The 13,104-nt window shown below is 40.5% G+C and overlaps 1 protein-coding gene and 1 long non-coding RNA gene across 10 annotated transcripts in view; one reads left to right on the forward strand and one right to left on the reverse strand.

Moving 5' to 3' along the window:
- The window catches only part of LOC134353777 (protein phosphatase 1 regulatory subunit 12A-like), a 199,708-nt gene that overhangs the window by 142,126 nt on the left and 44,478 nt on the right, over positions 1-13,104 (forward strand). For 8 of the 9 annotated variants that reach the window (XR_010019677.1, XM_063062143.1, XM_063062148.1 and 5 more), the window contains 6 exons: positions 2,606-2,740; positions 4,237-4,386; positions 6,734-6,832; positions 9,998-10,088; positions 10,639-10,806; positions 11,939-12,077. Coding sequence is in view for 8 of the 9 variants with exons in the window: in XM_063062143.1 (XP_062918213.1) it covers positions 2,606-2,740; positions 4,237-4,386; positions 6,734-6,832; positions 9,998-10,088; positions 10,639-10,806; positions 11,939-12,077 (782 nt within the window). In the remaining variant the exon portion in view is untranslated. The remainder of the gene's footprint in view (positions 1-2,605; positions 2,741-4,236; positions 4,387-6,733; positions 6,833-9,997; positions 10,089-10,638; positions 10,807-11,938; positions 12,078-13,104) is intronic. The other variant, XM_063062149.1, reaches the window with a different exon arrangement.
- The window catches only part of LOC134353779 (uncharacterized), a 67,996-nt gene continuing 66,118 nt past the window's right edge, over positions 11,227-13,104 (reverse strand). The window contains exon 3 of the long non-coding RNA XR_010019679.1: positions 11,227-11,363. This is a non-coding gene — a long non-coding RNA (uncharacterized LOC134353779). The remainder of the gene's footprint in view (positions 11,364-13,104) is intronic.

A 13,104-nucleotide genomic window follows, 5' to 3' on the forward strand; every position in this document is an offset into this window, starting at 1 on the left:
GAGTTCTCATTTAACTCGAGTCAAAAGATCTAAAATAGCTAAACCTTTTCAAAATTCATTTGAAATATTTTCTCCTGAGATTCTGGAACTTTTAAATATATGCAAAAACAACAATTATATTTTTTGTAGAATCCTTCACTGCATAATTTTTTCACTTTATTCCCTTCTCCCCCTCTACACCCCCTTCTCCTCCTCTACACCCCCTTCTCCTCCCTCTGCCCCTCTTGCCCCCCCCACCCCTCCTGCTCCACTGCTAGCCCTCTTGGCCCACACCCACCTCCCCCACCCTCCCCTCCACAGCTCCCGCGCTCTCGCACTTCACCTCTCTGTCTCACTCAGCCCCCCCTCTCTCGCCCCCCCGTCAGAAACACGAGAGCAGAGAGGTGGGTGTGAGTCTCACTCTACTCTCATTCCTCAGCTGTCAACTCACTTTCTCCCTGCCTTTCCTTATCCCTGTGTAAAGAGCATTACAGAAAATGTTCTATTTTAGCAGAGTATCATTTAATATCATACTGAGCTCCCCTAGTTTTTCTATCATCTAGAAGTATATCTAAGAGGAACATTTTGCATTCTGAGTTTTAAGAAAAGCTGTTCCTTTGGTTTTACAGAGTCCAAACTATCCCTCTATCGAGTAACCTCATGTAACTTGCTTGGGTAAAATTATAACACATCTTTTCTCATACCTGCATGATATTCTTGGGTATTTTGCATTGCAGAGCTTACTTTTTGAAGTTCACTCAGTTGTTATTGCAAGAGAATGTAACTGCCAGTTTGTGCAAAGTGAGGTTGTTTGCAGTGAGCAGGCAGCAGGCTGAAGGCTGGATCTGTGGCATTCAGGTCTGGCAACCCAGGCCTGTACCAGAAAACCAGGTATGATTTGTGGAGGGCTACTTTGAGGTCAAAGGGACAATTTCGAACGAGGTTGGAGGCAATATCAGATGCACAGCAATTCTGGCAGGGTCTGCAAGACATTACTTCCTACAAGGTGAAACCCAGTAGTATGAATGGCAGCGATGCTTCACTACCAGATGAACTCAATGCCTTCTATGCCTGCTTTGAAAGGGAGAACACAACTACAGCTGTGGAGATCCCTGCTGTACCCGGTGACCCTGTGATCTCTGTCTCAGAGGCCGATGTTAGACTGTCTTTAAAGAGAATGCACCCTTGCAAGGCAGAATGTCCTGATGGAGTACCTGGTAATGCTCTGAAAACCTGTGCCAACCAATTAGTGGGAGTATTCAAGGACATTTTCAACATCTCACTGGCAGAAATTCCCACTTGCTTCAAAAAAGGCAACAATTATACCAGTGCCTAAGAAGAATAATGTGGGCTGCCTGAATGACTATCCCCTGGTAGCACTCACATCGACAGTGATGAAATGCTTTGAGAGGTTGGTTATGACTAGACTGAACTCCTGCCTCAGCAAGGACCTGGACCCATTGCAATTTGCCTATGGTCACAATAGGTCAACGGCAGACGCAATCTCAATGGCTCTCCACATGGCCTTAGACCATCTAGACAGCACAAACGTAGGAAATACAGAAGCCTGAAGGCACACACTCAGCGATTCAGGAGCAACTTCTTCCCCTCTGCCATCCGATTCCTAAATTGTAACTTGCTTGGGTAAAATTATGGAGATTTGGACACTACCTCACTTTTTAAAGCTATACAGTATTTCTGTTTTTGCACATTTTTTGTATCTATTCAATATATGTAATTGATTTACTTGTTCATTTATTATTATGTTTTATTTTATTCATTATTAGTTTTTCTCTCTGCTAGATTATGTATTGCATTGAATTGCTGCTGCTGAGTTAACAAATTTCACATCACATGCTGGTGATAATAAACCTGATTCTGATTCTGATAAATGTTTGTTCCTTAAGGGAGGAATGTTGGCCAGTACAAAGGAAAAAATCTGATTGCATTTAAATGGTTGCACAAAGTATTTGATACTGCACAGCATTATTGTTAATTGTTGATAGTCTCACTGTTCACAACCAGTCTCTTCTTCCTCCCAGCTAGACCTAATTATCATTATCTCCAATGAGACCGTTAAATTCCTTATCAAAATTGGCCTCTTCCACTTGATTTGGTTATTTTTTTAACTGTTGTTAACGAATAATGATTTTCTGTACATGTATTGCTCTTTAGACTTCATCTGCTCCTTAGATCTAAGTTTGCTTAGCAATTACTGAAATGTATTTAGCTTTAATAAGCCAGCAGATTAATATAATAGCCTCATCCTGTAGTCATCTTTGTGCTCTATATTAATTGTAACTTGATTATTGCAATTAGTTTAATCCTGCATGCTAGTAATTTACTGTGACTGTACACTTGCTGTAAATGTAAACTCCTGCACCATCTGTGTCTGTTGCTATATTACATGCACTTCAGTGTGTTTACAATAGTGCTTGCACTTCTAGATATATTGTACCTAACTTGAACAAGCCGGTTTGGATGTTCCATGCGCCAGCCTGTGAATGACAAGTAACAGACATGCTTTAATCTTGTCTTTCTATCTCCATGTATACCCTATAAGTTCATGTATTGACTGTGCTGTTCTCTTCCTGCATGTTTGCACGTTGTTCTGCTCCTTGACTAGTCACTTGCTCCTGAAAATGATAGGCCGCAGCTATAGTGCACGAGACTTCAGACTACGTTCCAGAACAATATCACCTTCAAGCCGTAATGATACTAACCCTGATAATGCTTCTGCAAACATCACCACTTTTATAAGGTACTGATCGTATCAGCTTTTCTCAGCATTTTTTTTTTTTTTTTTTTACTGATTATGAGTTGTACTGCTGTATTTTGAGGACCATCGGCTGCTTGGATTCCTGTTCCAATTCTTTCAGATGGCAATGGGATAAAATCATGGTCTTGTATATTGATCAGAAATAGTATGCACTGAGACATATTCGTCAATAGTGTGCACTGTTTTGGACATGTCCCTTGGGTCAGTCCCCAGATATCCTGCAATTCATGAAGCATTGATTAGAACTCTGGGTTTTGGAGGGATGGCTTTATGTTGTTCTCTAACAACAAGCTGTTGAAAGTTTTTTTTAACCTTGGTCTTGAAGAATTTAATGGAATTTAATGCAGGCAGGTGCAAGGTGTTACACTTCGATAGGGCCAACCAGCATAGGTTTTACACAGTGAATGAGTAGGGCACTGAGGGGTGCAGTAGAGCAAAGGGATCTGGAAATACAGGTCCATAATTCATTGAAAGTGGCAGCACAGGTAGAAAGAGTCATAAAGAAAGCTTTTGGCACATTGGCCTTCACTTATCAATATAGTCAGCACAGGAGGTGGGATGTTATGTTGAAGTTGTGTAAGACGTTGATGAGGCCTAACTTGGAGTATGTGAGCAGTTTTGGTCACCTACCGAAAAGAAAGATGTAAATAAAGTTGAAAGAGTGCAGAGAAAATGTACAAAGATGTTCCCAGGACTGGAGGACCTGAATTATAAGAGACGATTGAATAGGTTAGAACTTTATTCCTTGGATCATAGGAGATTGAGGGGAGATTTGATAGAGGTATATCAATTTATGAGGGGTATAGATAGGGAAAATCCAGCAAGTTTTTTCCATTGAGGTTGGGTGGGACTACAAACCAGAGGACATGGGTTAAATGTGAGAGGTGAAAAGTTTAAGGGGAACATGTGGGGAAACTTCTTCATCTCAGAGGGTCGTCAGAGTGTGGAACGAGCTGCCAATGTAAGTGATGCATGCGTCTTGATTTCAACGCTTAAGCAAAGTTTGGATAGGCACAAGGATGGTAGGGATATGGAGGGCTATGGGCTTGGTGCAAGTCGCTGGAAGGAGCCAGTTTAAATGGTGTTGGTGTGGACTAGATGGGCCAAAGGGCCTGTTTCTGTGCTGTTCTTTTCTGTGACTCTGAGAAATAAAACATGAGAAGGCAATTCTTTTTGCTACTAAGAGGGAATCATCTTAATAGATGCAGGGAGTCACGTTTAGTAGGGAGGAGCTTGGACAGAAACACCTGGAGAGGTTTTAATATGTTGAAGAGATTCACGTGAAGGTTGTACTTGAGATTTTGAACTGGAACAAGGATCCACTATGTTTGCTACCAAATTCCTCGAGTTTTGAGATTAGTTATTAATTATTCATTAATTTTCCTATTTGGTTTCACAGATAGATCGTTATTTTTTCTGATATGTTTCCAAGCTGGTCTTTCCAGTTAATCTCCTGTCTAATTATACTTATCTTGCAGTTCAGCTTTTGGAAGAAGGCAAGAGAGTCTCGCCAGTAGTTCTGCCCCAGGATCTATCAATACATTGTCTAGTACAAGCTCTTCCAATCCTTCTAGTAGCCGTGGCTTAACAGCTGGTTTCTCAGCAACGTCTTCAGGAGACACAAGTCGGTAAGACCGCTCTGGAATTCATGGTTTTGATGACTCATGAAGAAGCTGCATCACATGTGAAAAGCCTCTGCTTTGCCACTTCTGTGAATCCAATTTATAGTTTGTTGTTTTCCAGGATAATATTCAAATTGTTATAGTGATTTCCTCCTCAATCTCTACTTTTCACTTCCTCATTCTTTCTCTTCCTGTTCCTCTCTTTCTTTCAAGCTTGATGAAGTACTGTATTTATGTTGAGTTCATTGTTTCATCAATCCTGTTTATATCATTTTTTCCAAAATATCATTTGGTTGAAAGCAGGTTGTACTAAGACTGAAATTGACTTTTAAACTGAAGATATTGACTAGTCTCTAACAAATACAATGAAAATGCTTCATGAATGATATCAGGTTCTTTGAAGACTGTGCATACTATGATACAAAGAATGTTTTAAGATTGAATGACAAAACCTAGTCCACTCAGCCCCAAAATCAAATAAACACTCCCATTTACAGAAATAAATCTCAGAGTACTTTAGACATAACTGTGGTTGGACATATTTGCTTCTTAATAACAAATCATCGTATGGAAAATTTAGGATGACAGAAGGTTCTTTGAGCAAAGATTAATCAAACATGGAACAAGTTTCTAGGAGGTTTGTGAAAACAAAGGGTATTAATCAGTCAATGAATTACACAGTTATAACTTGTGGTGAGGCGCTGCAGGAACTAGAATTGGTTAAGTAGACTTTCACTCTTTGTTTAAGTTATTTCCATGAAGTCTTTGAAGCACTGAAGAGGAGGAGGACAAAGATAATTTCATTTGGGTTCTGAGCACAGGACTTGAGAGCAATGTGATTCTGTAGGCTGTAGATGTTGAGTTTTTCCTCTTACCATTTTCTGAAAGGGGAAACTTCAAGGTGAGGTAAGAAGGTCCGAAAATTATGTGGAAGTTTCCTTGTCTCTTCCATTAACCCCATTTATATACAAGCTCTTTATTTGTCTCCTTCATCATGTTTCCGTCCCTGCCACAATATTGAAATAACTATGATCAAAGTCACTGATGACACTTTATGTGATTTTGAACAGCAGGCAAAGTTCAGAGTAACTCAGCATTCCAGACAGCATCTATGGAAAGGAATAAATGGTCGACATTTGAAAGGTCTTGGCCGAAATGTCAACTGTTTACTCCTTTTCATAGATGCTGCCTGACGTGCTGAGTTCCAACAGTATTTTCTGTGTGTTGCACTGGATTTCCAGCATTTACAGAATCTCTCAATGGTGGTAAATCCAGCCTTCAGTCTTCAACTCATCTGCATTCTTTAATATGGTTGACTGGACCTTCCTCCTCCAGCACTTCCACTCCATTTCATTTGGATGGTTTCATCCCTAAGGTTTTGCAGCAGCTTTACTCCCTTCCCAGCACTAATGCCCCCAGTAAACCCCATAGCTCCCTCCTGTTACTTTATCTGTCTGCTGCCCATCAGCAATGTCACACAAAATAAAGATATCAGTTCCAAATGTAGGCTGACGACACCCAACTTTAATCTCTCACTTTCTTGTGTTTTTGTCATGCAACACTCACTTAGCAAACCAAACCTCCTCCACTACCACTCCCAGCAAAGTTCAGGGTGAACTGCACATTGACTTTGATCCCTATTTCAAACACCATTCTCTAGCCTTCAGCTACATCACTTTCATATACTGTATCAGTATCATCTCCGTGTTGCTCAATTTTACATCTTCCTCAGTTTTCTACTGCTGTAATCTTCATCCATTGCCATATTATGTCTGAACTGAATTGTTCATCTGCAAATCCATTTGCTTCCTTGACAGTAAAATGAAATTATGCTATACTTTGTTGTCCATGCTTTAATCTGGATCAGTCTCCCATCATCCTATGGTGACTGATGTAAATTAGGCCCTAATTAAATAATCCTCTGAAATAACTGCCGTTCTCTCACTTTAGCTCCCAATTTTATTCGCAGTTATGAGCAGTTTTATGCAGTCACCCATGCTGCACTAAGCAATTAATATTTGCATTACCTCAAAGTTATTTTTCAGTAACCGTAACAAAGGTGGTAGGGTCAAGTATAATGAAGGAACCTCCTGATTCTTCAGTAAATTATAGCTCCGTCTAGTATATCACCTTCAATCAAAGCAGTAAATTCATTGATAAAGGCTAATTTTAACTATTTTGTTGCTTAGAACTTCATTTATTGTTACTGCTTTGCCCAGTAACTTAATTTAAGCCAGAAGTAGACACTTTCTCTAGTGTAGTTAGAGCTCTGATATTTTACAGATTAACCAGTTGTAGCTTCTGTACATGGTATAAGGTTCACAGGCCTTACTTTGTTCCTTCACATCCTCAGCTCCCAGGCTCGAAACCAAGCAGGAAACGGAGCAGAGAAAGCGAGCAATCCAACCACGCAAGGCACTGGTTACAGCACTGAGAACCGTGAGAGACGCAGGTACCAGCAACAAGCAAAAATGTTTGAACAATGCTTTGAGCTCAGTATGAACCACACACTCAAAACGTGGATGCAGTGCGTTCTGTAGTCGGTTGCTAATTCTATAGATCTGGCAAAACAAAGAATTGTTTTTGAAGTGTGCATGCCGTTAATGGAATCCATTAAAGAATAGAACTTCAAACAACAGGAATTCTGCAGATGCTGGAAATTCAAGCAACATACATCAAAGTTGCTGGTGAATGCAGCAGGCCAAGCAGCATCTATAGAAAGAGGCGCAGTCGACGTTTCAGGCCAAGACCCTTCGTCAGGATGAAGGGTTTCGGCCTGAAACGTCGACTGCGCCTCTTTCTATAGATGCTGCTTGGCCTGCTGCGTTCACCAAGAATAGAACTTCGCTGGGTTTAAGGCTCCAACCTGAAGTGAGTCTGGCCAGACTCAACCTTGTGTCTTATAGAGACAGATTTCATACACAAACTTTCTGTTAAATTAACTGAAATCATGTTGGCACACGTCCACTAACCCGAAATACTAAAGACTTTGGATTATAAACATCTTTTGAAACTAACGGCATAGCTTAAAATTTCCAAAATATTATCTAACTGAAGCATACATTATCTGATAATATGTCAATCGTTTTCAGTCATTCAAAGACTACTCAAGGCTCTAAACTATAAAATATCATTTATTTTATTTATTGGGATACAGCACAGACTAGGCCCTTTTGCCCCTTCGAGCCACACCGCCCGGCAATCCCCAGATTTAATCCTAGTCACAATTTACAATGACCAATTAACTTACCAGCCGGTACGCCTGTGGACTGTAGAAGGAAACCTATGTGTTCAAGGGAAGAACTTGAAAACTCCTTGTAGGCAGCAGTGGGTATTGAACCCATATCACCTGTACTGTAAAGCATTGTGCTGACCACTGCGCTACTGTGCTGCCATCATAAAAGTTCAAGGCACCCGAAAGGGGCTATTTCAGAGCATCATGTATCATCATGACAAAAAACAATCGTGACTATTTCTAGTTTCCAATTCCTGGTTTGTAGACTTATGGGTTATAACACTCCTAATGTTTGCCCAAGCATTATGGATTCCTACCTCCATCATCTTCTCAGCTACCAAGTTTCTTGCACCATTTTCCTGGATGAAAAAATACCTCAACTTCCTTCTAATCTTTCTACAAATGATCTTAAATCAAAGGCTTCTTGTTACTGGTATCTCTGGCAAGGGAACTAGACATAGACACTATATCTAGGTCTCTTGCTGTAATAAGGACCTCAATTTAAATCTTCACTTAGCTGTATTACTGTTTAAAGAAAGCAACCCCAAATGGCATATCACTTCTTTACAATCACCAGACCCTAGCAATATCCTCATGCATTGGCTGCCTGTAAGCAAACAAATCTCAAGGTACATAATTTATATATTCTTTGATAATAAATGTATTTTGGTGTTGATCTCCTCCCAGCGTCTGTGGTGCCATCATGTTCTCTTCCTAACATGGAAATAAAACCATCCACAGTAAACTTGCTGTAACCTTCTTTTATATATACTGTATAGCCTAAACAGAACATCCATGCACTTGTACTCTGAGTTATCTAACAGTTACTGTTTGCAGAGCTCCCTTTGAGATGCAGAAAGATTTGGCTACCATACAGGTTATTAGGAAAGCTAACAGAATTTTGCAAGTCAGTGAAGGGAATTGAATAGACAGAGAGAGAGAGAAATTTATATTTAACTCAAGGCAACACATACAAAATGCTGGAGGAATTCTGTAGATCAGGCAGCATCTATGGAAGTGAATAAATAGTCGACGTTTTGGGCCAATGTCTTTCTTCAGGACTCAAATTGCAATGCTTATAATTGCGGTGTTTATAATTATAGTTGAGGCAAGGAAGTGGATTATTTTTTACTTGATCACCCAAGTTTTTGTTTTTCTCCCCCATTTCTCTTCAGTCTACTTTAGGTGTGGATGGGGGTTGGGAGAGGTGGACTTAACAGAAGTTAACATTTAGATTGCTACAGAACCTGATGATGCTTTGAGGCTTGAATCAATTAGGTGGACCCAGATTTAGTGACAGTGAAGACCTGGGAAGATTTGTTACACCTGTTTGGAGAAGGAAGATGTTTGCTGCTGCAGCACATGATTCTGGTGCTTTTTAGAACCTCCAGAAGCAAAGAGAAGCTTAACCTCCAGGGAAGCAATACTTTCCTGAATTGATAGAGCCATACTACAAACCCTCCCAGCTAAAATGGCAGTCCTTCTGCATTTAGTGTCTTTTATTCTGGATGATGCCTAGTAAGCAACTCAAGCTAATTTACAAAGGAATGATTGTGATGCTACACTTTTGGGTATAACAATTTAAATGAGTTGTCATTTTAGATGAGAGTCCACTGCCCTTGCCAGGGAAATCCTAACAATAGTATATTGTACACAAAAAAGAGTCTGTACAGAGCCAAGAAAAAAAAAAGACCCACGTTTAGTTTAAAGCCAGCAGGCTGTCCCCAGCAGGCACGATATCGGCCCCATTGATGTGACAGCTGTAATTCAGGCCTCTACATCAGCTAGTTTATCATCTTCAATCAGATAAGTGGATAGTTTATCCTTTACAGATCAAGACAGGTTTACATTGCATTGAAAAACAGCTTACAATCTTATAAGAGGCATATGCAGATTACTGACCAATTAGTGAAGATAAAAATTTTCAATTCCAAGTACCAGTTTTGTAAATCTTTTCCCACGAGTGAATCTCATACTGGTAATTTTCACTTGGACTGGAACTGCCTTGGATGAGAAAATGAGTGTGCTTGAACAGCAGGATTGACAAGGAGAGGTTATAAGCAGGCCTCACAGCAGTGGCAAACGAGAAAATCTGCAGATGCTGGAAATCCAAGCAACATACAAAATGCTGGAGGAACTCAGCAGGTCAGATAGCACCTATGGAAAAGAGTACAGTCAACATTTTGGGCCGAAACATCGACTGTACTCTTTTCCATAGATACTGCCTGGCCTGCAGAATTTCTCCAGCATTTTATATGTGTTGTCGATCGCAGTGGCTTCTTTCCATCCAATGTAAAGTAATGTCTCCTTGGGTGCAATGCACCATCTTGTTTCACTGCTGCCTTTAAAATGATTGCTTTCTGTATTGTTTCACTGATTCAGATCCTATCTCACCCCAGTTCGTGATGAGGAAGCTGAAGCACAACGCAAGGCACGTTCGCGACATGCTCGCCAGTCTCGCAGGTCCACGCAGGTGAGAGAGTCCATCTGCAGTTCAACCTGCACTCTAATTTCACCCACCCTCAGAACGCTGGAACTCTGAATTGATTGCCACATCGTCAAAATCTAAAAATGGAAGTAATATTTCTCCAATAGACCAACTAATATTGGAATGTGGAATCTAGGCTTGATATCTGAAATTGCTGTTTGCATAGGAAGTTTGTCCAAGAGTGTGTTCACTAGAGGTTTATTTGCTTCCCTATTGGTGCACAGTTTTATAATGAACTTTATAGTGAGTGAGCCAATAAGTTTAAAAAGTTTACAGATGTGCAAAAGGAGTGCTGAAAACATCTCCTAATGGTTTGGCATCTGATTGATCAGATTTTCCAAATAGTGTATTATCAGAGTTCTGTTGTATTGTGAAATGAATATGTGAACGAACAACCTAAGACGAATATTTAGTATTTTGTTCCAATGATCACTGGGGTGTTCTCTGTTCCTGCTTGCCCACATACTCCACCTGACTGGTTCAGGACTTGCTGCTCTTCACCAAGTGGTTTCCCTTACTTCGTTGTTTCATGCAGGGTGTGACACTGACCGACCTCCAAGAGGCTGAGAAAACGATCGGACTGCAACGCGAGAAGAAAACTGCAGAACAGGAGAAAGAGAAAGAAAAAGAAAAGGAAGAGAAAGAAGGAGAAGCTAAAGACTTTGCCTCGAAGTACAGATATAGCAGGAGCAGTCAAGATGAGGTGAGATAATTGGCTGTAGATGGCATGGCTACCTGTAGTACCCAGAACAGCTTTGTTACAGTTGATTCTCCAAGTCTGCCAGTGTCAAAGCAATGGTCAGAACTATCGGGACCTTGTGTTCTAACATACAACTCTGACCAAAGTTGCTCCTGTGCATGCTGCTGAGTTATTGCAGATCCTGGATAAGGAATGCTTTTATTTTAATCATCGCTTTCTAGTCTGTGAATGATCTTGCCCTACCTGTTCCTGCATTTTCCATCTCTCCAGAATATCAGCACCCATGTACATCTGCAGGTCTGACATTTTGCACATCCCCAATTTCAACAGTACACTCTTAGTGCCTCTGTTATTTAAATGCAAGTTGGTGATATTACTTCCTAATCCTTCAGTCACACTTTAAAGTTCTAACCAGTCATGAGGTTGCTTCAAGTAATTAATTTAATTAATTTAAAAAGTACTTTGTATTAGTGCTGCTTTTACCATGGCTCTTCGTCTGATGTCAACTGAACTTCACCAGCTGTTCCCTTGCATGTTTTCCACTGATGTCTTAGTGATTCCTTTGGAAAAATAAGAGAAGTTCAGGGAAATACATTGGTTGAGAGAGAGATATTAAAATGAGTGCTAGGTCATTCCAGGTTTACATTGTTCCCATTGCAAAAACAATAGAAAGCCGAAATTGTTGGTCTTTTATCTCATGAAACCCAAAGAAAACACATCAAAGCTGGATGAATAGAGTTCAGATACAGAGCTGCTACAATCTTCTGTTCAAAAGTATCTGTTGGCCTTCTCTTTTGCTGTTTTCATAACATACTGTGATTTAAGTTCTTGAACAGCTTTCATGCTGTAATATTAATAATTAGTATCTTTGACATGGCTTATTGTGTTAACTTTTCTTAATTTTTCTTTACAGTTTAAAACATTAATCCTTGGCTCTCCCGTGTGCACACTTGTGATTATGACTTCACATCACATAACTATAATGCACTCCTTTAATCGCTGCATTTTCCCCCTCTTGTTCTTGTCTGTTACCTCTGGCTTGCATTCTGTGCTTTTAGTTACTTTATTTGAGGATGTAGGCTGTGACACAATGTGCCATTATTTAGTTACCCTTTATGTTGCTACCTTTACACAGGAAAAGAACTGGCGTTCAAGGCTAGCCAACCTACAGAAAGCGGATCTGCTGGGTCTGACTTCCTATTCCTCAGATTCTAACCGTTCAAGCGTCCCAACCTACACCTACCACAATGCTGTACAGCCTCTTGACAACAAAGGTATTCAACAAACTTCTTGAGTAACGAGTATGTTCATGGTCTACTTGCTGCTCCTTCAAAACCCAAAATTGTTAACAGGTTCACCGACATCGGCAGCATATCACAGCAGTTACTGTAAAGATAAACCAAACTTGGTCAGAGCTTGTGGAATGTCATGGAAGATTAAAAAGAACCCTGGCTTCAAGGCCGTTAAGTTTGTTGGCTGCTCTTCTGATCAGATCTGGGCCAATATCGTGGGCCTTGTTCCGGAATCATTACTATTTGTATCAGCTGATACCTGATACTTTTGAGAGAGATTCAGCAGCCAGACCAAGAGTAGGAAGAAAGTTGTATCTGAAACAAAACATCCAATCTCCTGTGGAATTCCCATGGTCCTGTCAGTATTTTGTGTTTTCCAAAAAACAAAATGATGGGTCAGCCTTGACATTAATTTATTTTAGCGATACAGTGCGGAGAAGGCCCTTCCAGCCCTTCGAGCTACACGGCCCCAGCAAACCAGATTAGCCTTAACCCAATCACGCGACAATTTGTAAAGACTAATTAACCTACCCAGTTCATCCTTGGACTGTGGGAGTAAACTGGTGAAACCCTCGTATTCCACGAGGAGGACGTACAGAGTCTCCTTACAGAACGACACCGGAATTGACCTCTGGACTCGGGAATGCCCCAAGATGTAATGGCATCACGCTAACTGCTACGATACCAAGCCACACATTCTTAGGCTTGAATATCTTCTAAGTCCGAAGCACAAGGTGGCCACTTGGTCAATCAAGTGCTCTATCAAGAGTTTGTGTAGAATTGTTCTCTGAATCACCTGCGCTGGATGTTATTGGATAGACAGAACTGTGAAGAGGCATGGTTCCATGATTAAGCTGTTATGGTTGGAGTCTTAATGAATGCTGACACTCCCTGAGCCCTCAGTAGATTTACTCAGACTCGAAGAACTCAGCATTGCATATGATCTTTCAGAAGAGATTCTGAAATGCTTCCGGAGGACTGAAAAATTACAAATGTTACTCCACTGTTT

The sequence above is a fragment of the Mobula hypostoma genome, chromosome 11, assembly GCF_963921235.1.
Source record: "Mobula hypostoma chromosome 11, sMobHyp1.1, whole genome shotgun sequence".
NCBI classification, from domain to species: Eukaryota; Metazoa; Chordata; class Chondrichthyes; order Myliobatiformes; family Myliobatidae; genus Mobula; species Mobula hypostoma.